The sequence below is a fragment of the Pseudoliparis swirei genome, chromosome 19, assembly GCF_029220125.1.
Source record: "Pseudoliparis swirei isolate HS2019 ecotype Mariana Trench chromosome 19, NWPU_hadal_v1, whole genome shotgun sequence".
NCBI lineage: Eukaryota > Metazoa > Chordata > Actinopteri > Perciformes > Liparidae > Pseudoliparis > Pseudoliparis swirei.
Genome location: NC_079406.1, coordinates 13,504,844 through 13,532,216, shown reverse-complemented (window position 1 = coordinate 13,532,216; position 27,373 = coordinate 13,504,844). Strand labels below are relative to the sequence as shown.

The 27,373-nt window shown below is 45.6% G+C and overlaps 1 protein-coding gene across 2 annotated transcripts in view; it reads right to left on the bottom strand.

Annotated features, from left to right (window-relative positions):
* Window positions 1–27,373, bottom strand: part of LOC130209463 (bifunctional heparan sulfate N-deacetylase/N-sulfotransferase 1-like) — a 40,869-nt gene that overhangs the window by 9,429 nt on the left and 4,067 nt on the right. Inside the window, exons 1-3 of one of the 2 annotated variants that reach the window (XM_056439141.1) lie at window positions 25,085–25,195; window positions 2,668–3,680; window positions 334–816 (exon numbers count right to left, since the gene is read on the bottom strand). In XM_056439141.1, coding sequence (XP_056295116.1) covers window positions 334–816; window positions 2,668–3,213 — 1,029 coding nt within the window. In that variant the 5' untranslated portion in view covers window positions 3,214–3,680; window positions 25,085–25,195. Of the gene's footprint in view, window positions 1–333; window positions 817–2,667; window positions 3,681–25,084; window positions 25,196–27,373 lie in introns of those variants that run through there. The other variant, XM_056439140.1, reaches the window with a different exon arrangement.

Genomic DNA, 27,373 nt, shown 5'->3' with positions numbered 1-27,373 from the left:
CCTCCAGATGTGAGGGGGTCTGTTCTGCTCCGAGGGGACGCAAACAAGGAGCTTTTCAACATTCTTTGTATGTCTCTGGGCCCCTGAAATATTCATTGCTGTGGAGCTTCTGTGACAGTGTGAGCAGTGGGGCCTGTCAGCTTTGAGTGGCCTACTGGGACAAACGCATTCAAAGAGAGGAGCGGGAGACGGGGTTCTCCGTGTGACTGGCACAGGGTACCATATGCTACGTGTGTGACAAAGAGCAAAGAGCTGTTGAAATATACATTAATGCGTTCACTTTCTATTCTGATAAAGTTTTTATTTCACTCTGAAACTCATGCACAAACTCACCTTGACATCAGGCACCTTCATGCGTGTGCCCTCTTTGCCCACGAAGATGTCATCTATGTCCACCAGGACGTAGCGCTCCAGGGACAACGAGAGCCTCTTCCCCGTCAGAAAGGCCACGGCGTCCACAAACACCAGCTTGTGCAACCAGAAGCCCAAGTTGTTGCCGAACAGGACCCTCTGGATGCCATCATGGAGCCCCAAGTCCTGCACCACCGATGGGAGCAGAGCCGCGTTCTGCCCCATCGAGGCCACGCTCTCAGCTGACTGGGTCTTGGCCAGCAACACGGGCTCGTACGTCGAGTGGTTCGACTGGAAAACGGTCCAGTCATCCCCGGGGAGGGGACCTGGCAAGGGCTGCCCGGATCGAGTGATAAAGAGCAGGGGGGACTTGGGGTTGACAGTGCAGTCCTTCAGACCCAAGTTGGAGTGCAGATAGAGAGGGAAGCCTTTCAGCTGTGCACTGAGCAGACTGTTTTCATTGGCCTGATCAACAGAGACGGAGACAAGAGAGAGCGAGAGAGATCACACATATGTATCAGACACCAGAGTGATGAAGAAATAAATGTATTGGATATAATTCCCCAATCGTGTGTGAAATGAAGAATGTCAGGCCGACTCAAACATGAAGCTTCTACCTGCTATGCTGAATCTGCGAGATTGCAGTCAAAGTGAATGACCTCCTGCTGTGTCCTCTACGAGTCAATGTCTACGGGGTTCAGTGATTATTCATTGAAATTTCTCCTCTATGTGTCATTCTCCAAATCTCACATCTCCACTGCCACGGATAGACAAGGCCTATTTTCTCAGGCACTTTGACTTGAGTCTTAAAACTTCACCACGACGCATGTGTGGTGGGTGTAAGATCCACACACACACACACACACACTGACACTGTGGCGTTCAGCCTCTTAACTACAGCCACTGATATTTGAAAAATCCAATAACAATATATCAGATACTCTTTAATCCGAGCCCACAGACCTGATTGCTGTTATTGTAGATATTATAATTGCAGATCAACAATTTATTTTGTTATTTTCTTGTCTTTCTTTTTCAAACCCAATATGGAAAGGTGAAAGTGACATGTGTACATGACCATAAAGTATTGTTAATCCTCCAAATAAGGGAACATTTGATGAGTTGTTTTATGGCTGTGTCTGCGTTAATGAATAAGTCTTTTGTTTTCCAATACAGTTACTGAATGTTATCCTATACATTGACTCTAATGCCTACTTAGAACTGTATAACACCAAGAACAGAAATCCATAGATAGAGCGCATATGAGAACCTGTTATGTTATAACTGAGTTCTCTAAGAAACTGAAGTATTTTGTCAATTTCTACTGTGGACTGTTCAAAATCATGTTTTTTAAGCATTATAATAAAATGAGGAAAGGTCATGAAGTGCCAAGCTGATAAATCAATGTTTAAGTCTGGGTTTTGTTGCCGTTAAGGGCCCCGAGGTTCTCAGGATGCCAAACCGAACACAAGAGTTCAGATAAAACGCTGCACATAATGTAAACTTTTGTATATGGATCCTTTAAATTTGCTATAAAATAATTGTGACCAAGCTATGTACCAAACATATACACATGTAGTTAAACTATACTTGCACTATCCTCGTAATTACCTCAAAAATGATCTTTTTGTATTGCATTTTCTTGTTCCTCATCTCTCTCGTATCTTATCAACACGCATGACGATGCAGATTCGTAACATTCAGATATTCAGTAATGTTCAGATAGTCGGACAGCGGCGTTGTGTGTCCAGTTCATTGGGATGCACACCCTTGCTCTACTTCCTCCTCTCTCAAAAGCTGGTAAATCCCACCAGGCTTTCATTTCTAACCTTCACCTACACCCCCCAATATCCCTGCACCACCGTACATGCCTCCATATTTCTTTCTATATTCTTTCCATGGCTCAGAGCTGGTGATGATGAAAACGATAAGACCTGAAAACAGGCCTTTAGGCAAACAGGCTGAGAGGGATTACTCTGGGGAGGGGGGAGAGCGGGGGAGAACGAGAGAGAGAGAGCGAGAGAGACAAAGAAAAGAGAGACCAGAGACAGACAGACAGAGAGAGAGCAAAACAAAGAGGTTTAGAGCACCTTGGAGAACTTTAGAGAAACTAAAACAATCAGATAGCAGAAGAAAAAGTAGAGAACGATAGAGCATAAGAGAAAAAGTGCAACAGGAGTGAGTGATACTGAACCAGCCAGGTCTTTCCAACCCTGTGAATCCCATCTCCTTAGAGACGGAGGAGCCAGATGGACAGGGCAGAAGGTGTGAGTGAGAGGAGGGAGGGGGGGGGGGGGAGTGTGGTGTTGTCCTAACCTTGAAGAAGCCAATGATGCCCACTCCATACTCCACACAGTATTTGTCCAGCAGCTCTCGGTTCCAGGTGTCCAAGTTAACATACTTGAGAATGTTCTCATAAATCACCAGTGTGAAACGCCCTCTGTCTTTGTCCGTCAGTGTGGGCATGTCCCCTTTACCGGGAGAGATCTCAGTTCGGTACTTGAACCGGCCAGATTCCAAGATGGCCACGATCTCCTGACCCAGTTGAGAATACTGGCTTTCCACAAACACCAGAACCACAGGATCTGTCCTGGACCCTCCGGGATCCATCCCCGGGCCCCCTGAGACGCCCCGCAGCGGCAGCAGCCGGGACGGAGTAACCCTCGAGTCATCGGAGTCTGCGGACGCTCCCTCGGCCCCGGACACGCCCCCTCCCGATGGCTCCAGCTCCCGCTTGACGCCATAGAGGAAGTAGGCAGAGATGAAGACGCTGACAGTGCAGAAGAGGAAGAGGAGGAGGAGGGAGGTCTGCAGGGGGAGGAGACGGACTAGCCGACGGAGGCGTGTCACACATCCCAGCATCGTCTCGCGTCACGCCGCTCCGCCCCACCAGCCCAGCAACACGGGGACCGTCTCTTTCCGTGTGGGTAGAATCCGGCGAGCAGGGACCGATCACAACAGAGTCGGTCTCGTTATCGAGCTGAACACAAACGGCGATAAAGTAGCAGCAGCTACTGGAGAAAGAAATGAGACTGTCTCACGTTGGCCCTCCCTCATAATGCAGCACCGCTTATGTCACCATGGCAGAGAAAATAGGGGGCCTTGGACCACTGGAACACACTGCTGCCTCAGAGGGAGGGCTGGCAGGCCGAGTCACTGGTGGAGAAAGATGATGGAAGACTCCATCACCTGTCCATCATGTGAACCCGCCAACCATGTCCTGGTTAGATTCTGCCCCACGATTTTGATTGAAGAATGATCTCTTGAGAAAAGCAATGTCACGTAGGTCATCTCAGCTGCACCGTTCCCATAGGGTCGAATTTCCTCTCCTAGAAAAACAGCAAAACAGGAGAAAATGTCAAAATCTGAAAGAACAGCAGCGGCACCGAGAACAAACAGACAGAACGGGCATATTGCTTTCTTTTGTTGTGTGGGTTAAGCCGTGTGTGGGAAATGCGTGCATATTGCCAGTGCCAACACTCCAAGTAGTCCTTGCATTCACCTGCACAAAGTAAGGGCTGCCAATGTCCCCCTACACACACACACACACACACACACACACACACGCTCCTAACTCATGTGTGCGCAAACATACAAATGTATAAATAAAAAATAAGCTTTCTAACGCAGCCTCCACACAATCAATAGGCGGAAAGTGAGCGACAACAAAGCCTTGAGGCGAGCCAATCCCCAGTTCAGACCAGTAGGACTGTACACAAGTGAAGCCATCACCCGCGGGGACACCGCCTTCTATTTTCCTTAAATCCTCAATAGTATCCAGGCCAAAATAGAGTCCAGGAGAAGGAAGAAAAGCAAGCTGATGGAAGGGAAGCGATCCACGGGCAGAAGAGGCAAATTTGTAATTTGTGATGTTGGGCTATATAAAATAAAATCGACTGAATGATGGTGACAGACAGACCTGGCAACAGTAGGATCCATTGCTTCAGGAGAATAGCTTTTATCACATTCAATAGACATCCCCATACCCTCTGCAGACCCATCATCATACAGCCCTTTAGCCAATCTCCATCAAGCCGAGTGAGAAAAGCACACAATGCGGCATGAGAATGGCGTGAACTTGTCTCTTACAAATACATAATTTCTCCATTTAGAGGCCGGGTGGAGAGGCGACAGAACGCCTTAAATCTCCCTGCGAGTGCAGTGGAAGAAATCACACTTTTCTCTGAGTCGTTTCCAAGTTTCCTCTTTACGGGGAGTTAATGTAAAGAGAGGATGTAAAAAAAAAAAAACAGTGGGCGTTCGCCGCTTAGAGAATCTATCGCAGCCGAGCAGAAGAAAGCCAACGGCCCTGTCCGCTTGAAGATCCTCTCGATGTCTTGTTTGTTTGTTTGTTTGTGAGGGGGCCAGGGTTTGTGTCCTTGCATATCAAAGATTGATTATCCACAGGAAGTGACTGTGCTGGAAACAGTGAAGCAGAAGAGGAGACAGCGAGACAACTTTAAACACCACACCGAGGCGCCACACTTTTTTTTAGGTCTTTTGGGAAAAGTTTGGCTAAATAGAAAATATTGCATTCACTTAAAACTACCGATGAGGTTTTCTCATAACCACCTTCTAGTTATGAGGGCTGGGAAATGAATCTACATAAATCAATGGATAGTGTGGAGCCGTGTGGTAAGAGAGGGTCGCCGCCTGAAACCTGCCACTGAATTACAGCCCGGAGCCCGTCTACATCCCCCAAGAAAGAAGACTCCTGGTATTGTTGGAACTGGTGCTGGGGGAAACATACAAACTATAAAGACTAAACATGGTGAGTGTGTTCGCTACAAAATTCTCAAAAAAATAGGCTAAACAACATAATCTTAGGCCAGGATGGAATGAATATGTGTCTGAACTCCATAGAGAAGCTAGAGAAGCTTTTAAAAACTGGGGTTTATCAGGAAAAGCAAGACATGGTCCAGAGTGCGAACACAAGAGACACGCAAATGCTCGATTTAAATATGCTGTGCGCTTCATTAAAAGAAATGAACAGGAGCAAACTCCATGGCCAAACATTTTCAGCAGAATAATGTCCTTCACTTCTGGAAAGAAGTTAAAGTTGCCAATAACATGAAGACGCCTCTGCCATCCAGTATTGATGGGGCAGATGGTTCGGACAGTATTGCAGATCTGTGGAGTAAACACTATAGGGACATTTTCAATAGTGTTAAGAGTGACACATTTAATATTGGTAATGTTCCTAATGATGCTGGTGTGTGTATTAGACCTGATGAAGTGTTGTATGCTATTGAAAAATGGTCATTGAACAAAGCATGTGGCCTTGACCAAATAACAGCAGAACATCTGAGGCATGCTAGCAACAGGTTGTCAGTGTTACTTGCTGTATGTTTTTCTGGATTTTTAATGCACGGCGTACTTCCTGATGCTATGCTTACTGTGTTGTTCGTGCCAGTAATCAAAAATAAAACCGGTAAAATATCCAGCATTGACAATTATCGCCCAATTGCTCTGACCAGTATACTTTCTTAAGTATAAGAATGAATCCTCTTAGATAGGCTTCAAGATTACATCTTAACCACTGATAATCAATTTGGTTTTAAAAGTAAACATACACAGACTTATGTATATATGCACTGAAGGAAGTTGTTAGTACGTACAGGAGACATAACACCACAGTATTTATGTGTTTCCTGGATGCATCTAAAGCTTTTGATAGAATTAATCATTCCAAATTGTTCGTCAAATTACAAGAGCGAGGGGTGCCACCATATTTGATTACGATTTTGCACTTTTGGTATGCACGTCAAACCATGCAAGTTAGATGGGGTAAGAGTGTATCTGCACCCTTCCGAGTGACAAATGGTGTCCGACAAGGTGGAATACTGTGCCCTGCACTTTTTAATCTCTATATGGATGACCTCTCGAAAGAGTTAAAAAAGTGTAAGACAGGATGTATGGTGGGAGAAAGTCTCATCAATCATCTCATCTACGCTGACGACTTGGTGGTCCCGTCTCCTAATAGTGCTGGTTTACAGCAATTGCTGAGTGTGCTCAAGGCATGGGGTGCACTATGATATCGAGTTCAACTAAAAAAAAAAGTGTTATCATGATAGCAAAAACCAGGGAGGATCAGAAGCTACATTTTCCTTCATTCTTTTTGGGAGACCAGGAGCTAAACGTGGTTCAGAAATACAGGTATTTGGGTCACATCATCAGGAACGACCTCAGTGATGATGACGATGTGCAGCGGCAGTGTTGCAAACTGTATGCTGTGTTGAGGAATTTTATGTATAAATTTAAATGTCGACTAAGTGCCTCAGAGAATGTAGTTATAAAAGCCTTGGCTGACCCAGCACTGAGTGATACCAGGTATTCGTCTCGTTTCTGGAAGCAATGGAACAAATGTTTGTATGTTTTTTAATCCCGAGTGATTGGCTGGACCGGTGTCCTCGTATTGTATTTTATATATTGTTGTTGTATTTGTGTTTGTTGTTTTATGGACCCATGAGTCTGGAATAAAGATAAATACTGTTAAAGTCACAGGTTTCCAAATTACTTTTTCAACCAGTGCTCAAAAACCACAAGATATTAAATACAAACAATTGATCAAATATGTATATTAAAAGGTGCCCTGTGTATTTCTCTGATACACTTTGTTTCTTACCAAAGCGCAGTTTGCATCTTTGACACATTTGTTTCTTTTAACATAACGAAACACAAGCTGCATTGTTTAGTCTCGATGGTTTCTTTTCTTCCCCGTCTTTGCTGGTGCATTGCTGCACTTCTCTGCACACCTCGACCGCACCCTGCACATCCGAGAAATGGTGTGAAGCCATCCCAACATGAATAAGTAACGTCTCCCGTGTGTGCACATGTATGAGATGTGTTGTATATTGACAAAGTAAGATAACGTTATTAATAATTCAACAATGATTTCTAACACGTATCGCCCAGCTCCAGTCTTTAGGAAAAAGGCAATCGTGAAGCTATTTTTGGTTAACGATTAATCCGAATGAAGACACGTTATCTCCGGCTGCAGGGAGACGATGAGCTCCGCCGTGTCGCTAATGGCACTGCTGAAGAGGCTTGAGAGCAGATCAAATGGGGACACACCACCAACATGGCAGAGCCACAGAAAACCTCACTTCTGGCACAATTCGCAGAGGTTATGGCCGCCTCCCAATGTTGACCTTCAGACTGAGACACAGAGAGCTACAACCGAAGGAAGGAAGGCAGAGAGAGAATGTGACAGTGTGAGAGGGGCAGTAAGAGAGCCGCTGACACAAATAGAAGGAAAGCTCAAGGCCTCGAGTGTGAAGCGCCGGCTCGGAGATCGGGCCAGCTAAATAGAGAACAATACATTAGACTATAATGGAGACGGGGATATAGCACTGACATAAGAGAATAATGGCTAATGGATCTCAAGTGTCTGCCCCATCTTAACTAATGTCTTTCTGTGCCATGTATACCTTCGAAGAAGCCCAGATACAACCGCAAACATCTCACTCCGTCTTCCTCCACAGTAATTGATGCAAAAATGTAGCGGAAGAAAGGAGAACATGAATATTTCATGTTTAGCTGATGAGAGGTGTAGCCAGCAGACATATACGCAAGGTACAGAGCAGCCAAAAGGTGCGTAGAGACCAGAGTCTGCCAAAGAGCGTCAGTGTCTTAACCCATGCATAAAAGGAGAGGCCGAGGGAGACTAATGCGTATCCGATAGCCAATCTTTTCATTTTCAAAGATGGAAAGAGCTCGGACTGAACATGAGCTCAGTATCCGCACATGTGGACTAAATGGAGATGGCCGACAGACCAATAAGAGGGAAAAAAGAGCAGTAAGAGAGGAAAGGGCGGAACAAGCCTCGGGGAAAGACAAAGATCAACTCCCAAAACTAGAGAAAGAAAACAGATTGGGGGGAGAAACGAGTGAGAAATTCCCACCTACGGCAACCATCAATCTCAAGGCTTTGAAAACATCAATTAAAAACAGTCCCCTCATTATTTTATCGCAGCTGAAAGATGGTGACAGAACGAAGTGGAGGCATAAACAATGGCAGGTGACGGTCGAGAGGACAGACTAATGCTTTTCCTCGGGGTGGGTGGTCACTAAAAACCTGCTCCCTCTACATCATGGGAAGCAAGCCAGAACCATCCCGCTAGATTAATGAGAGACGACGAGGAACAGGAGGACGGAGCCTGGTCCTCAGCTGGAACAACTCTCTGGATAAACAGCGCTAAGGCTGGCCATATGTAGCCTCACACCCCCTCCATCCCCCCGACACTGCTGTTGCACTTCTTTTAAAGTGTGAATAAGACCAAGTGTCCCAGGGATGCGAGTAGTACATTAACACCGTGTGCCAGAGTCAGACTAGCCGTGGGTGATCCCTTCGACAAATAAACTTTTAAAGGAGAGCTGGACCCTCTAAGCCCCTCAAGAGCCAACAGTTCCCTCCTTGCCCCCTGCTGCCCCCCCTCCGCCCAATCCATCCCCTCGGCACTGACTGACGGAAACAAAACGATGACCCTCTGTGTTCAATCACCAGACCATGGCAACCACACGTTCTCCATGGAAACGCTGGAGAAACTGTTCAACAGGAAATAGAGGGAGGGCAGTAATCCATAGTACACTCATCAAAAGGCTATCGTCGTTGTCACTTTTCGGTCTGAGGCTGTGTATTGATGTGCATTTACCACGGGGGCTCCGTCACAGCGGAGACAGACCCGAGAGACTCATTAGACGAGTCCAAGTTATCCATCGACAAAGCGTGTGTGCGTTTCGTTTCATTGCTGAACAAATATTACTGAGCTTTGTGCAAACACTCTAGCCTCACAAAAGACAAAAAACAACTTTGGCCAGACAGTTTGAACTGAACACGGGGGCATGGGTCAAGGTTAAGAAAGGGTAAGAATGACGCCAGTGTAATCCCCAATTTGTAATCCTGTTAATCACGACACTGCAAACAGTAACACAAATGTGCTTATGCCAGCTCGGTTTCTGTGCAAGATGCCTTGAAGGGATTAAGAAACCAGACACAATAGAGCGATGAAGGCGAGGGGTGAACGTTTTATTGAGAGAGGAGGTCGAAATGCGATGGATCTCGACTCCTCACCTCGTTACCTAATGGTGCAGACCACTGTGCTGGAAGCCTCGACTGCATGCAGCCAGGAGCAAAGCTAAAGCACACTTCTGCATTTGCATTCAGCCTCTTCCCATTCATGCCAGATATTAAACCTAAAAAGCACACACTTTCATATTTCTTTTGAAGCCCAGCTAAAAGCAACAAACAGGCACATAGAGGCAGCAAGGACTCGCCTTCTTAAAAGGTTACATTTGAAAAGTTGCAGGGAAGATTTTTCTCTTCATTTTCTCTCCCTTTCCATACGCCAGCCTTGGCATTCATCAATATAGAATCAATCAGAATTTTGAATTCCATTTTATGCATCCATTGTGGCTGCTGCGATTAAAGGCTTAGGCCATGGGATAGCGTTAAACGCACAACGTATTTTTACTCCAACTCGAGTCTCCCACCCCTCAGACAACCCGAATGCACGAGCATGGAGCTTCGTTTTAGCTAAAAACATCAACACCGACACTTCCTTCTCCCTCCGTCCCATGAATTCATTGCATGCTGCTGCGTGAAGGACAGAGGACTCGGGAGGGAAATGTAGTTTTTCTTTTCAATTTACGAGAAAGTGATTTTCAGAACGTTCCCCTTACCAAACTATGCGGCTGAATTATCACAGAATTTTACTCACTTTACTGTCCGCAAGACTCAGGCAATATCACAGAAGAAAAATGCCTTTCCTCAATTCGCACATGCCCCTCCAATTACATCTCAGGGCCCTACTTGGAGACCTCGGCCCCAGTGCTGTCGTAATTGAAATGATGGCAAAGTTATTCGTTGACACAGTAATGGGACAAAGAGGCAGAGACTCATCTTCAAATCCAGACAAGGGAGTGCAATCTTTTCTTAAGAGCAATTATGAACAGAATGAGAGGACAGCTAAAGTGTGTTCAGTGACCATTTCTGTACCGCTGCTGTACTTTGAATCGACAGAGCAAGATCCCACCCTCAGACATCCATTAGAGAAGATCATGTTCTGACATATCAACACTGATATCATCCTCAGAAAACCTGAGCAGGCACAAGCACAATGGCATCTTCACACATTCCTATTATGTGCTGACGATTAGGACCAAGATGAATAAAAAACACAGGGCAGAGAATAAAATATACATGGTGCTCAGAGTCTTTTTCATCTTAAAACAGGCTCTCAAACCGCCCACCCTCTTCAGATCGGGGATCTTGAGCAGGAGCCTTCCGAGTGCGGCGGGAACTGTAAAATGGATTACCTCGCGGTGTGAAAAGCAGTGTGGATGAGCTGTGGGAGGGAGCCAGGGGAAAACTGTGGCGGGGCGGGGACAAAGCGGGGAGGGGTCATTAGGGAACGGTGCAGAGATGTGAAATGGAGACTTTCCTGAAGGGTAGTACTCCGGTGGGTGGTGGGGTAGAGTGGCGAGAGCGGAACCAACACCTTCATCAATAGCTGATGCTCAACGCAGCACACAAAAAGCACCGCATGCACAAATACCCCCCCCCTCCACCCACCCCTGCTGATAACCACCGGGAGCTCGCTACCACAGTACATCTATTTATAGACACGGTGTGCTCCATTTACAAGCATGGAATCTGTACAATAAAAATGAATACAAAACAGGGGAGACCACAGAAGACATCATTTGTATCCTGCTGACATGTACAGAAAATACTGCAGGAAGCTGAAAGGCCATTAGGGAGAACAGTCAAGCCGCCCTCATTCACAAATGACGACGATTTCAAATACCAACGGGGTCATGTCTAAATGAACTGCAATCTCATTTGTGCGACTACAAAGTGGACGGATTAATCAGAGAAAGAGAAATAATTCACCCCACTTTGAAGGCTCTGCATACGGCTTCGTCTTTGAGTGGCATCGCAGACTATTAGCCAGAATCCACAGGAGGGGAGATCCTACAGTGTGCGCCATCGAAAGAATCGGTGAATCGAAAGAATCGGTGTCTTGGTGTCTGATTCTCTGACCTTTTCAAAAAAAAAGTTCCTCGTTTGTTTGTGTTTTTTTAATATGAACATTCTTTGGCAATAAACCTGTTTCTGATTCTGATTCTGATTTCTGATTTCTGATAATTATTTCCTTCACTGGTCTCCTTTGATGGTTTGACAATGTGCATATGGATGTTGTGCAGGCTTCAAATTACGGCAGTGGCATGTTTACGTGTGAAAATTATAGCGAGGACCCGAGGCAATGAATAACCCCCATCCTCTACCAACAAAAAAAATAAAAACGGTGCAATTCGGAGGAAAGAGGGCCCTCGATCTATTGGAGCGCTGAGAGGAGAAAGAGACGTGTAGTGCCTCGGACAGGCACACACGAGGCAGAGGGAGGAGGGAGTTGGTCATTTATCATTTTTGTCAGTCCTGGAAGAAAAGGGAGGTGGGGCACGGGGGCTTTCATATAAATTGAGTGTAGGTGGAATCAATGTGGCGTTGTTGGTGAGAGGAGGGGGGGGGCGAGGGAGTCGGATCAATGCTGGTGGGCGTGACTGTTTGTTCACATTGTTTATCTACTGTCATCTCAGGACGCTGCTGAAGGACAAGGGAGCATGGCGGGCAGCACAATGTCTCCATTGGGACTCAGGATTCGTAATGGGCCTCTCCTTATACAGACAATGGACATCACTCAGAGGTGAAAGCCATAGTGCTTGTGGATAAGGCACGTCTGTGTGTGTGTGTGTGTGAGTTCGGAGGGGAAGGGGCAAGTAGAGATAACAGTACTTGTCCGTGTGGTTTCATACTGCAGGGTCTGCTGATCAAATCAACTGCTTATTCAGCTGCAAAAACCCTATTCTGAGCTGCACATGATCTCTTACTAAACCGCAACAGTTTTATTTAGACTTTTACACCTGCAGCGGAACAGCAATAAGGCTGCTGACCTGCCTTGAACCAGAGATGCTATCAAAACAACAACGGCGTTTGTGATGACCGCGGACAAATAAGAGAAATCAAAACTACTCAGAAAATCCCCAGGCATGCTGTGGCACACACACACACACACACACACACACACACACACACACACACACACACACACACACACACACACACACACACACACACACACACACACACACACACACACACACACACACACACACACACACACACACACACACACACACACACACACACACACACACACACACACACACACACACACACACACACACACACACACACACACAATCTGCTCAATCAATCGGGGAGAGATTGAGTGGAAACTGCAGAGCAGAGCATGTATCTGTAATAGGGATAAGTATAATACCCAATCATGAAATGATGATGCGCTAGATTCAAATGCCGCCCAGTGAATTTCAGGTATTATCATTCCCATGGGAGACGGGCCTCTGGCACCTCCTCCCTCGCTTTGTTTTTGTACACCTCCCTCTTCCATCTTCCCTTCTTCCATGTCCAGATAAGAGACGGCCTGCATTGATCTGACTGATTCAAAGCAGTAGAAATGCGTTCCCATGGGAATATGACAGTGTGGAAGAATAGCTGACACAAGAGATGAGATTGTGTTGTGCTGCCCATATGTTTGCCTGCGAGATGAAACGGATAGGATTGTTCCTCCTGCATGAAAACGTGCTCATAGTCATCAGCTTGCCTTCATAGCCCAATCAAGAACAACAGATGATATAACATATGATATGATATTCCTTTATTCTTTCCTTTATAGATGAATGGATTGCAGAAGAGATTTGTCTGGGGGGTGGTATACTGTATGTTTTACATCAACAAACAGTGCACACTTGACACGTGGACCCATCGGTACTTGCAGGCAATAAATGTGTGAAAACTGCAACAACAGAGAAATACCCAGCCTCATGATTGGTTTATCACAATAACAACAATTACACTCCCAATTGTAGCCCAGATTATGAATCCAATTACAAACCGTGTGTGTTTGTAAAAAAACTGAAGCTAAGCTCCGGCTATTCTCGTCTCGCTCTCTCTCTCATACTTCCTGCCTCACTCGTGTTTTTTACAACACAACCACAGTGAAGCTACACTCCCCTGTAATCCAACGTGGCAGTAGTCCCCCTCCAAGACCCTCTTTGCCGTTTGTAGGCCAATAATTCAAAAGATCTTTTGAAAAGAAAACCAATATGTCAACAAATATAAGATGGCTCAACACAGATGTGATGCTATGAACAGCTATGGGAAGGTATTTGTTATACACAGTATCGGCTCTATATGTGATTAATGTCAATAGAAAATTGTCAAAATTCTAATAACAACTAAGTCCACAGTTTTCAGAAGGGGCATAAGTTGCAGAGCTCTGTGTAACTAAGGTGTGAACACAATAAATACACCTGTATCTGGATGATGTAACAGCCGACATTAACCTGTCAAAAGCTACATTACGAGGTCAAAGGAATATTCAAAATAAGGAAATAGATGATCAATTATCCCTCGTCGTACAGTCAGTCATTACAGAAAGACGGAATCTGCCACAGCTGTTCTCTTTTCCAAGAGAAGGTCATACGGAAGTAGAAAAAGAAACTGAGATCTCTCTGCATTAAAGCTTTAGTGTGAAGGCCACCGAGAGGCCACAGTGCATTCAAAAGCTGCTGCCTGGGGGTTTCAGCAGTCACAGTTTTATAGAAAATTGGTAAAGACACATGACACCTCAGCTCGGGTTTGCCAGAAGGCAAGTGGGAGAACACAAAATTGACAAAAATGCAATGCATGCGCTTTGGAGATGCTTCTCTGCAGTACAACCTGGAAGAGTTGAAGAGGGTCAAATACAATACAGCACAAACCAATGGGATAAACTAGCTAAGGTTTGACAGAAAACAGACTTTAGAGAAAACTAATGTTTAGCAAAACGTAAATCCCAAACAAAGGCCAAAAGCTACAAAGGAATAGCTTGAACCAACAATGTTAATGTCCTGAAGTGACAAGGTCCAGACCTCAACCCAATACGGACTTAGCTGCAGTTCATGAAACGTGACAGAGCCTGTTAATACAGAGCTATCCCCACAGCCATAAGCCTGTCAGTTACTTTATCTACTAATTATTAACCTGAGATGGATAAAAGAAAATCCACTATATTGCATTTTAAACGTCTGTTTTATTTGTTGATCAGTGTCATAAAATAAGCTTTTTCCAATATATTAATTATGAAAAGTCAAAGGCAGCGGACTACTTAGAAATAATTAGGCATTGTACATAGCTCTCGCCTCTTCCTCAAGTCTGTTATTGTTCCTCAAAATAAAACACAGCTCTGCCGCGGAACACCGGTATACCTTTCCCTGCTCTAGTCCCAACTGCAACTTGTCAAGACTCCGTGTCTATTTCCTCCCCTCGCTGAAGCGCTCTACCTGTCGCCATCCAAGCTGCTTTGCCTTCCTCTGTTCTTGTCCTGGACCAGAGGGTGAGGCATGTGTGTGTGTGTGTCACGGAGCTGACAGGTCTATCTAGGCTCCGTCTACTGGGCTGGCTCTTCCCATTTCCTCTATTCACTGCACGCCTCTACAGCTGCTGTGCAACACACACACACACACACACGCACGCACAGGTAGCTGTGGCCTGTGCACAGGGTCAAGCTGCATGCATGGGGTATGTCGATGGAACACGGAGATGAAACCAATAATACATTATTTTTTTAGCAGGGGAGAGCAGGAGAGAGAGAGAGAGGGCTGTATTTATGTGGCAAGAGGTGATGCATTTCCATGTCAGTTCAAGGAAAGCCTGTCAGAGTTATGGATTAAATTTCACTGTGCAGCATTGTGAACACACACACACACACCTGGCAGTTTAATGGTGTGCGTTTGTGTGCTCAGCGTGTGTGTGTAGACGCGTGCATTCACGTGTTGCCCGATGCATGCGGCTCGGCGGTGGGCTATGGGTCCAAACACCCAAACTGGAAAGCAGACTGTTGTCATGCGTTAGCCATATAAAATATTAAATGCGTCTATCGCCACACATCCATAACCGGCAGCTGTCAAAGTCAATGCGGTTCAGCCACACGCCGTCACCATAAACCCATGTAACACATTTCTCATTTGCTACGCCTCAGCCATTTGCTCTCCTGAGCACCCAAAGACGTTTCCTCTCACACATGCACAAAATCAATTATTCCACACACACACATACAGACTTCCACACACACACTTCCACACACAGATTGGTGGGGTGTTTTCCCCTCTGTTGGCAGTAACAGGTGTGTGTGTGGGGGTAGTAAGTAGTAAGCTGATCCCGCCATGAAGACCCACTCCTCAGTCCCACCACTATCCTTCACCTCCTGGAGGGAAACTTCCAATCAGTCCAGCAGATCAATACACCCTGGCCTCCAGATATGAGGCTCTTAAGTTAACTAGAAGCACTTAAGGAGAGGGGCATCTGTATCGATTACAAAGGGTTAATGAGACCTCCTTGTGTGCTAGCTATGCTTTTTGGAGATTGAAAATGCAGGACGTCATTTAATTGATACAAACTCAGAACACGTGCACAAACTTGACTGGTTGAGGATTTAATACGACAATTCGACAGCCCACTGCCTTGTGTTTTGACACTTTGCAGTGTGCACACAGGTGAATTGAGGACAGATGGAACAAAGATAATAGCTCCTCTGTCAGAGGAGAGGGCTCGGGGCCACCATGAATCAGTGCAGACTGAACGAGGTGACCAGAAGAAAAGCAAACTAATAAATCTTTTATCTGCACTGCAGGTGAAAATACTGAGTACGATGAAGTTCAGGATGCCACATCATTGCTCCAATATCAATTATTCAGCATCGCCTTTTCTAACCCTTTAATTATACATAAGTGTAAGAATAACAAAGGGTAGGGACGCTCACTGTGTGCCCGCTTACAAAAGTCTTGACAATGGGACCGGATGGGGAACTTCAGCCTTTAGGTAGAGGTTGGAGCAAGACGGAAGCAAAAAGGCCTTGGGGACGCTTCGCCCCGCTGTCGAGCTGTCATTTATGATGCGTCCGCTTCACCCACTGTGTGATCAGAGATCAAAGGGTTAACTGAAACTCTGGCCTTTAGCCCTGCACTGCGTACATTATTCAACAGCTTGTTACAACAGCCTGCTCCCTGATCTCACACACAGGGAGACGGAGCTGCAAACTCCAGGGAGGGGAGCACTGGGGACGAAAAGCCGGATTAGGAAAAAGGGATAACAGAGGGGCCGGGAGGCTGGAAAGAAGAAAGATAAGAGAGAATGAGAGGTTGCACTGAGGGATGTGGGGAAAACCTTTAGGATTTAATCGGATGAAAAGAAGTACTGAGAAAAGTGAAGGATGAAAAGGTGGTGAAAGATAGTGAGGGAGCACAGGTGGAGAAAAAAGGAGGCCTGTCCGTCTAAGTCTGCCCGTTGCCATGGGAAACTGATCAGAATCACTGAAAATGGATGTTCAACCTTTGACCACGGCATATAGCCAATTTGTTAACTCTGCTCCACAGAGCAGAGCTCCGAGGGAAGCAGAGGTTTTATTTCCACAACAGTGGCAACAAATGCTACAGTCCATTTACTCACATCTCAATTATGACAAAACATAATGATTAAAAATGTTCAAATCCATCTTTTTCTTTCACTGTTTATTATCTTTTTTTCAAGACTTTGTGTGTGTTTTTGTGGGGGGGTTACCACCCAAAGCCAGCAACATTGCGATTTTTTTCATTTCGTAGGCTAAACAATCTTCATACACAATCCCTCAGTTGGGAGCAAGAACCAAAGATATAAAATGCCGTTAGAGAATAAGTAAGGGTACTACCACACAATTATCAAAGCAAAATAAAAAATAAATAATGTGATTTAACGATCAAACAAGGGACTTGTGACCGTGTCCAAATGGTCCTCCGGGCCCTTTTCAAAGTCCTTTAACGGGCCGGCTGCCCGTTCCATGTTCACCTCGTTCACGACTGATTCTCCATAAGAGACACCTGGATATTGGTTGCTTGTGTGTTTGAACAGGTAGCGCAGCAATATCCACTGGCTTTGGGCTCTTCTGAAAGCATACTCAGACAAGTGTAAAACAACAAAGCCAAACAACATCCATCAGATGAGCACTGAACTGACAGCGACCATGTTTTGGGAGCGCCCCGTTAATAGTCCCAGACTCGCGCCGCTTTTCAGTGAGCGGGCTCCTTTGTTCATTAATTGATTGGCCTTCCCTGCTGGGCCTCAGTAACTAGGTTACACGGATCCATGAAAAGGAGAGCCCCCCCCCCCCCCCCCCCGGTGAAAGACAGAGGATAGATAGACAACGCAAGGGCAGGAATCTGAGTGTTAATATAACTAATGGAGTGAGGACGAGAGTAACTTTATTGAAATCACCCTCATCCCATTAGAGCAAGCAGCTGATGAGAGCAAAGAGGGAAGGGAAGGAAGGTTGGATCCCATTATGAAAGGGTGAAGTCACCGTCGTATCAACCGATTGGGTAAAGTGATGGCTGAGAGTGACGCATTACCCAGCTGTCACAAGACGGATCTTACACATACACAACCTCCCATTACTTTGCTCACTGTCACGGGCAAATATAATGAAAGCAGGTGAGGGAAAGTGCAGAGGCGGTTGTGAACATCATGCTGGAAGTCATGGAGGCAGTCAATCTGACGCACTAGTCACCTAGTACCACATCACTTGATGAGAGTATGTGACCTGAGACCAGGAACGGCTCAGTAGCTAGGAACACAATCTACGAGCTCTGCTGTCATGAAAGGTGGTAAAGGCAACCCGTGTACTCATTACTAGAAGTTTAACTTTTCATCTTAAAGGAGTCAGGGAAACGCTGCCCCTTAAAAGTTCCTAAAATATCAGTACAAAAAATAAGAAAATATAATTGCCAATAATTTGTAGGTTCTTCATTTGATCCTGTTTATTGTATAAAGCGGGGTTGTTGCACAGTTTATTGAAGTCCAGTATGCTTTTGATTACTGGGGCTCCTGGGAGCTCATCGTTGGCTAATTGTGGACAATGTGTGTGGGCAAAAATTATATTTTTGCTAATTAGTTTTTGGTCTGGAAAACGAGTGTGTTGTTTTGAAAGCTGCTTTGCGAAGTGGAAAATAATTGGCACCCTGCTGCCTGTAGCTCAAGTGGGCTGACCTGAAGCCACCATATCCAAGAAAACCAGAACCAACCAGTCATGATAAATATGTCATACAAGAAGGGAAAGGCGTACTGTTTGGGAAGAACATGTTGTTGTGGACAACTAGATGGCATAAGCAACACACATTCTGATTTTAAAGAAGCATGAAAACCTCACAGCAAAGTAAACCATAAATATCTCTCCACCAACAACATTGACGGAGACGCGCTGTGGCCTCGCTGCCGGCACAGGGCGCAACAGCTGAAGCAACGGAGGCTCTGCATCTGCCCCGCATACGTCAGAGGATATAAGTTTCCACCATACACTTTATCCCTCAGGTGACAGGACTGAGCTCCCTCCGCTAACAGATGGACCGGGTGGTGGGCAATGTGGCAACCGGTGTCACGAGCAGCCTGACGGATATGGGTACTATGCGGGGTCACGTTCAGTACGGTCAATGAGCGGTGTGGATGTCATTGGCAAAAGTTCGGATCACAAAACTCGATCAAACAAGGCCTCGGGTGGTTTTTAGAATGAGAAAAAAAAGAACATCACGATATGACTTTGTAAAATAAATTGCTGGCAGAGTACTTCTCAACCCAAGTGGGGCGTGACAGCCCGCAACATCATCTCAATATATTATTGGCTCCTCCTACTAAGAGCGATGGAATCATTGCGCATATCGAGCTCCACTGAGACCCTGAGAGGCGGAACAGTTGAGCACTCCTCAAAAGAGGACTTCAAGGTCACAGGAGGACATTGCAGTCGATGTGAGGTGCATCACCGTCACTGGTAGCTAGAGGGAGAGGACAAGAAGCAGAGAAGTAACAGAGAAAATGAAAAATAAATCTTAAGCATTTCACTTGTATTCCTTTAGACTGCCAATAACCTACTCTGCAAATTGCAAGGAAAGGGAGTCCACCTCCCCCCAACAGCCCCTCTAATGGTGTTGCCTTTAATACCGTTATCACCAATTCATTGCTCCCGATTTTCCAGCAGTAAGGGTTGAAGCTTAGCCTTCTGTTTTATTGAGAGCCAGTGGCTTCAGGCCCTAATCAGTCAAAACTACCAACAGCTTTTCTCGGGGGACGGTGAAGCCAAAAACAGCATTATTTTACCAGTAGGCAATTTGCTCTGTGTGCAACTTCTAATGAGTATAATTTCAGACTCCATGATGGTGTTTTGTGGAGTGGGTAAAATGTCAGGCTGTAATGAATGTGGAGGTTTCCCTCGGTTGTCCCTCGCTTGAAAGAGGATGCCGTCATTAAGCGGCATGACATTCAAAGATTTAACACACATGCAAGACTTTTGGTGCCCATTCAAATCAATAAAAAAAATTAGCTGTTAAAAAAAAAAAATTTAAAAAGGAGAAATAAGCCATTTTCTTTTCTCGCTCCATCCCACTTCGCCACCACCACCTCTCCCCTCGCACATGGAAGCGTACACAAGTCTAATTAGCTGTGTCGTATCCCTTGATGGCTCCGCCATTTCCTCTCACTGGGAAGATTAACCACCGGCACACTAATATCAGCCTCCACATTAACACAATTAGGTGAAGAGTGAAACGCGAGGCATGTCGTCACATCTCCCCGGCTTCATTAGGGCACGCAGCAGACAACTTGAGGACAGACGAGCCGCTGCGTCTGCAGGTTGGGGAGGCACTGAGCAGGTGTTCTTGGCAACCCAGACTGTCGCTATGAGATGTTGTTAGAACTTGTCCTAGATTACACAATACAGACATGTTATAAAACGAGCACAAAGGCCACTTCAAAGTAACGACACTCGTCTTATCTGTTGATTAGAGGTGAACAGTGACCAATTGTAAAAGAAAAAGTCGGCTCTAATGGTGCCAATAACTTGCGTAGATTGTGTTGAATTGTATAAACATTTCTTAAATGCATTTAGCCTTTATAGCAGGTATATGAATCTTTCAGATCGGGACATGTCCTTTATACTGTATGTAAGTGATATCATTCAGTGAGGATCCAATAGCATGAAGCCAAGGCTATCCACAGCTGACATGACTGGAATGAGGATATGATTTTACCCTCATTCTGCTATTCCACCAAACGGTTTTGAGTATCTACGAGGTTCAGTGCGAAATTTTAAGATGAATATCAAATCAAAGAATGCCAAGTAACTCACTCTGTCATCCAACTCCTTCCCAATTTTATCTCAAGAGGCCAAAACTTAAGGAAGTCAGGAAGTAGAAGCATCCATAGAGTTCGACATGGAGCCTGCCTCAGAAAATCCATTGTTTCAGATCGTTTCCAGATGCTAAATACTTTTAAACTGTTGCATATTTTGGCAAAGATGTGTCATTCTTTCAGTCAAATCACTGGGATGCCTATAAATTCTCGTCAGACGAGCCACCACCCAAAGCATCCTTCACAAGCAAGTTATGAGAATACCCTTCAGCAACGACTGGAAATCCTATCAATCATATTAAACATTGTGTTTACGCCACGAATGCATTTGTAGAAGAACACAGAGTATTTGTCATTTCAAGGATTTGTTTTTGGCAGGTTAGTCATCAAAATGATATAGAATACAGCTATATGAGGAAGATTACTATTTTAATAAAGAAACAAAAAGCACCTATAACTGCATTATATTTCACCATAATCTGCTTGACAGATTACAAACTATGACCAGTTGTACCATTATGTTATTTATCAAAAAGGCAGAATTTGTCATCCAAAAGCAAAACCAAAGACTAGCAGCCCAACAATAAACATCTAAACAGAGCAGGGACATATAACTCATCAAGTAACAAAGTGGACACAAAATACACTTTAAAGCCCCTCAATATGTACCAATACCATTTATGTTAAGATCATAAAGTATAGTATATTACATAGTGGGTATCACATTACACCATTAGTTGCTAACAACGACCGCAATTTAAAAGCAAAGTCAGTTTCAAGCAAATTTGCTAACAGCAAACTGTTCATCGTTCCAGCTTCTAATATGTGTCACACATGAAAGCCAAATATACATTGTTGAACTGGTAATTGGAAATAGTTGAATATATCAACTTGGGGTTAGGGAACATGTGATATGCACTTTTTTTTACCATCAAAAACATACTTGATAAATTGAGAACATTAGGAACAGATTCATTAATAATTAAAATAATATATGTTGTATTATCTTAATTCACAATCACTAGATAAACATAAAAATACAGGTTTTTTTCCAGGAGTTAATTTATTTTTTGTTGTCAACATGCATTTGATCCGAAATAAAATATTCACTGGGTCTGGAGCAAGTTTGTTCAAATAAAGCACCAAATAGTCACATCTGTGCAGCAAGGTGCTCCAAGATGAGATCAGATCATCCATCTATATACAGGGGAGATCTATGCCGTCTCATCTATTGTTTTCCCAGGCAAGATGCCACCATGACAACATAAAGTCCTGCCATGTCCTATGATGCACAAATATCTGTAACAGTTGATGCTGCTGGATCCTTGCATGATGTTTTCACTTAGGCCTTCAGACCACCTCACGGGTTTCCTGGCAGAGAGAACTCTTTTTTTCCACTGCTTTAAGAATAGCCAGGCACAGAGAGATTCATCCTTATCATCGGATATGCTGTCAACTGACATGAAGAGCACACAGCAGATATGTGCAGCTTTCTGGAAACATCTGTAGAATCATAGAGGACTGTCAGACAGGCAGGGTAAACAACATGCTTACTAGAATCCTACACCATCCTGCTCGCCCGGCAATCACAAGAATCAAGCGTGCGGCTGCGATTCGGATTGGGACGAAAGAAGACGGCTGTGTAACGGATGGTATGGTATCGCAGCCGGGTAAGCCGCTACACCACACGAGCAATAGACTGTGGCAAGGACTTGCAAAACACAAAACAAAAAGAGAGTTCACGACTCAAAGACACCGACAAAAACACAACAAATGCTTGGCTAATTGAGATGTTGTGCTCAAAGAACTGCCGCAGATCATTTAGCGAGAGCTTGAGCAGCGAGTTCACGAATATGGAAGTGAAGAAAAAGAGGAGCTGTGCCACTGAACACGACCACACACACACACACAACAGAGGAGAGAGAGAAACAAGAGAGCTAGAACAGAGGAAATCTAACAAAAGACAACAGAACAAAGTGGAGCCGAGCACAACGCAGCAGAACAGGCTGTAATTGTGTTGTGCGGGACTGACCCTGGCGCATCCCAGCAGGCATTGCATGATGAATGGGCCTGGCGATGACTACATCCCACATCCCTCCTCCTCCTCCCCCTCCTCCCCCTCATGCTCTTTTCTCTCGCCACTATTAGCCCTCCTTCTGTCCCTCCCTTTGCTCCCCTCCTTTCCCCAAAACCACACACTCTATTCAGCTGCTGCCATCCCACAAGATTAATTTGCATTCAGTACACTTAGTCTTCGTATTGTGCTTTGACACAATGACATATTACAGTGCATGGCACACCTATTAAACAAATAGGCTAGCTTGAGGGTCGATGCTCTTTTTTTTTTGCACGATGGTTATGATAGAGTACAAATGTGGGGAACAAGAAGTGCGGGGCCTGGATGGTTCTGAACGCAGAGAGGCTCTGACACACAAGTTACAGCGGGGTCATTACAGGAACAGTTAGATAACCCCGATTAATGATTCACGAGACCCAAACTAATAAACTGGGTCAGATTGTGTTTGCAGTAGTAGCAAGAGCAGATTGACCTTCGGGTGAGACTGCCTGAGATAGAACAGCAGCAGCGAGGCGGGGAGCGAGCAAGAAAAAGAAAATTACAGATATAAAAAAAGGCGATAGAGGTGTTGGTGTTACTCCACGACAGACCCAGAGGAGAGAGACAGTAATACATGGGAAATGGCCTTTTTACTACAGATTTCTTTGCTCCCGTTCTCCTTCAACTGTTCCATCATGCCCATGTCCAAGGGGAGCATAACAGGGAGACCAAATTTAATTTGCTACACCGTCTCTAGCCTTCACCCGTTGTGCCTGGGGACAAACGAAATGGATTCTGAAGTTTAAAAAGGTGAGAGAAATGAAGAAATAAAAACCGGGTCCCCCGGAGAAGGCAGAAGAGACAATAGCACAGAGGGTGGCGGCGAGAAATGAGAGCGGAAGAGTCTGTGGGGAGGGGAGGAGCTAGGAGAGCGTTATGTGGGCCAGATATCTGTAGAACTGTATGGTTATCATAAACCAGCTCAGAGGCCAGGCCATCTAGAGAGGCCACAGGTTTACTCAAACAACCAGATCAGGCTGGTGATAGTGGCCACTGCTGATGGCACAACGTCCAGACACGGAGGTGACTGAGGGGTTAACAACCCATTACCTCACCCTGCTGCGCTCCCTGAGGGCACACAGTATGAGGTTATTATGGTGGTGGTGTGCGTCGACCTCATAACCCGTGGCGCACCTTGAGGCTGTTACTCAACAAAGGGGAACTCAGCGCAGTGACATCACCACAGAGACCTCGCCTCATGGGTGCAGGAGACAAGTGCATGGAGGCTGTGGACTATGTGGGAGTCACATTACTCCTCTCCAGCTCTTTTCGACACACAAGGACTTTGAGGACTCAACAGTAGGGATGGGTATCGTTTGGGTTTTTTCTGATACCGGTGCTAAACCGGTACTTTTAAAATGATACCGGTGCCTAAACGGTGCCTGAACCGATACTTTTTTTTAAAAACGCACAATAAGGACATTAAAAACCTCTTTGGCCATATTCCCTGGAGAAGCCGTTATCATGGAGCACTGACAAATAACGGATATCAGACTGTTAACATACACAATATATGTTCTCCATTATATGATGTGATATGTATTGTCATGTGCAGACCTTATAGGGTTAATCCTGTCACTGTTTTGATGGGCAAAGAGAACAACCAATCAGAGGGACTGAAGATGACACGTGACAAATAAAGTTTTGCTTCTGACAGCGAGAGTTACACTGAAACAAAGTGACGCCCCACGGTCTTTATTCCTCCGTCATTATATTCCCGGTAACACCGGGTATACAGCCGGGACCGCTGTACATCAACACATCTAGCAGACTGTCACGCTCGTAGCTAGCGCTAGCTACGATCTAGCTTAAATATGGTTATAATGGCTACATTTATTATTTATTGGGCTACTTTTATGAATGCAAGACTTGCAATCAACGATACGGTACTAATCTGAGTTAAGGCTGCTCGTCATCATCGGTCTCCACGTGTTCAGGGGGACCGGTGACGGTCTCCCCGTCGCGCCCAGCCTGACGCTGGTGTGCTCCACACGGGCTCACTCAGTCAAACACGGCGCAGCCTCCGCTGTCAGAGTTAAATATGAGAGGCTCGTAACCTGCTGACAGGGCGGAGTCACCAGAGAAGTTCACAACAATCGTTTTTTTCAATTTCAATCGGCTCAGGCACCGGAAAGAAGCACCGGAATGTGCGTTGCGTTTCGGTCCGGGTAATACCGGTTGTATTGGAACCGGTAAAATATTGGCACCGGGTTTCGGTACCCAACCCTACTCAACAGTAAAGCCAGAGTCTTGACAACTTTTAACACCTTCTTCGCTGGAGTAGATCAGAGGCACCAGAGGGATAAAGGGAAGAATAAAGGAAGAAAGAGGAATCTAAAACTCACCAGGCGTGCTCAGTGTGTAGCCTCAGCATTGTGTCGAGTCTTGAATTTCATTATCAAACTGGTGGACTCCAGTTCATCCACTGCTCAGTCCCACCGTAGAAGGGGAAAGAAATCAGGGGGCCTCCGCCCCGGCTCATTGACAGCCAATGATCTCTGGTGGCGCTGCAGCAGAGTCGGGGGCCATTACGGAGGGAAAACAAACACGGACCTCTGGCCAGGCACACACAGCGTGGCCCGGACACCTGTGTCCCATTCAACCAACATATCCGGCCACTTAACACTTCACAGAGGGGGGACGGGGGTGTTTGTGTTTGCAGGCTTGCACGCCCCACTTTGGCTCCTTCAGTTCAGCTTCTTTACCCAAACAGCCTCTGAGCCTCCCTGTAAGGACCAAATGCTCGCGGCTGTAGCTCGTCCCGCTGAAAGCTCCCAACCGTCACACCACCTGACCATCACAACTGACCCCGTTTGAAGCTGCACACTCCGAATAAAACTGGCCGAATCATAGCTCGTTCATCCTGCTGTCAATTGCAGTCTCAAGCCGTTCTCCTGTCTAGATGACCCAGCTGCATCTGGACTGACCTCAGGGTGGCCAACACCTGTCCTGCATCGGCAGTGAGGGGAGCACACGCACACACACACACACACACACCTCCCACCTAGGATGGATGAGAGACAGCAGGATGGGCAGACACGGCACCGACTCGGATCATTGGAGGGGTACGCTTGGAGCTGCCAGCAGCTAAACCTCCGGTCGGCACCATTACAATTCTTTCCACTTCAGCAATTCAAAATGGAGAAGAGGAATGCCGTCAGCTGTGGTCACTTTGTTATGGTGGATTCTTAATGCCTCAACGCAACGTAATGAGTGGAAATGGAGATGACCCATAACCCTGGTAATGCACTCATAGGTTCCACCCAAAGATTGAGCGAGATAGCGGGGCCGAGTTGTTTAGACGCTTGCATGCCACAATGCTTTGTTTGCAGAGAAGCCAAATGCCCTCACAGATGGGAGCCGACTGAACAACAGATGACTGGTGTGGTGGCTTGGTCTGCTTTGAGGCGAAGGGACCGGGGAGAGGGGGTAGAGAACAGGGGCACTGGGCACCAGATGTCTTGCTAAAGTTTACTCAAACGGACACCATGACGCTCCGGCCTGGTCTGAACTCGAGGCCGTGTCACAGATGTGCCCGTTTCTATGTTGGACTGTTGTCCTGGCCAACAACTACCTTGACCTTCTGTTGGTCTTCTTCTACCGTGACATCACGGTAAACACAAACTCTGCTATGCAAACACCGAACACGGTCTTCCTGACAGCATTGGGCCATGTGGTCTTGTTTAAGCTTCAGGAAAAATGGTGAAACAGGAGAAGCAAAGACAGCTACACTTGTTAAGGAGAGGGGCAGTAACTAAAGACTGAACAGTCAGGTAATATGTACGTACCTAACGAGCAGCTCTGCAGTTTTGTCTGAAAGTGTTTTTACATCATTCTTGTAACATTAGTGACGTTTTCCTTCAGCAAGGTACCACTAAAAATGTGCAATAAAAATGACTAAAATGTTATTATTGTTTTGATACGTCTCAAGACATTGGTGTAAATATTACATTAAGAAACCTGATTTAGTGGAGCGCTCTTCTCAATGAAAAAAAAAACAATTCCCACTTATATCTGAATGGTAAACAACCTGAGGCACGCATGACTGGGCGTGCACACACACGTGAGCTCTGAAGTAGGTGAGATTATGTATGCGAGATCTGTGGTACAGCCAGACCCGGTGAGGCCACCAGACAACTGGGTAAACATACAGACCCCCCCTCCACCTGTCTTCCCTCCGTGCTCACCTCAGTGAGCCTTTAGCACGAAACCATAGGTCCAATGATGTACGGCTACTGTCAAACATTTACACAGCACAGTCTTCATCGCAGGGTCCCTGTTCTCGTAGTAATAGTATAAAACCTTGACCCCAATACAGCATGCTCAGAGTTCCTCAATATTTATGACAAGCATTCCTCAATGCAACGCTAAGGCAACACAAACACACGTCTCTGAAAACAAGCCTTCCAACCGGCTAAATGGAGAGAGACAAAAACAAATCTTATAGTATCCGATGACTGATAGCACTTATGGTGAGGACAGGGTTAGAATAACCCGCAGTGAAGAGGTGCGTTTCCATTCATGCATCTCTCCATCTCTGAAAATGGCTTCATTAACAGGCCAGTGCCAAGAGCTCTCTCGTCGAGATGTACCCCGAGGGTCCACTGGAATGGCTGAGGTGAAGTCCATTAATC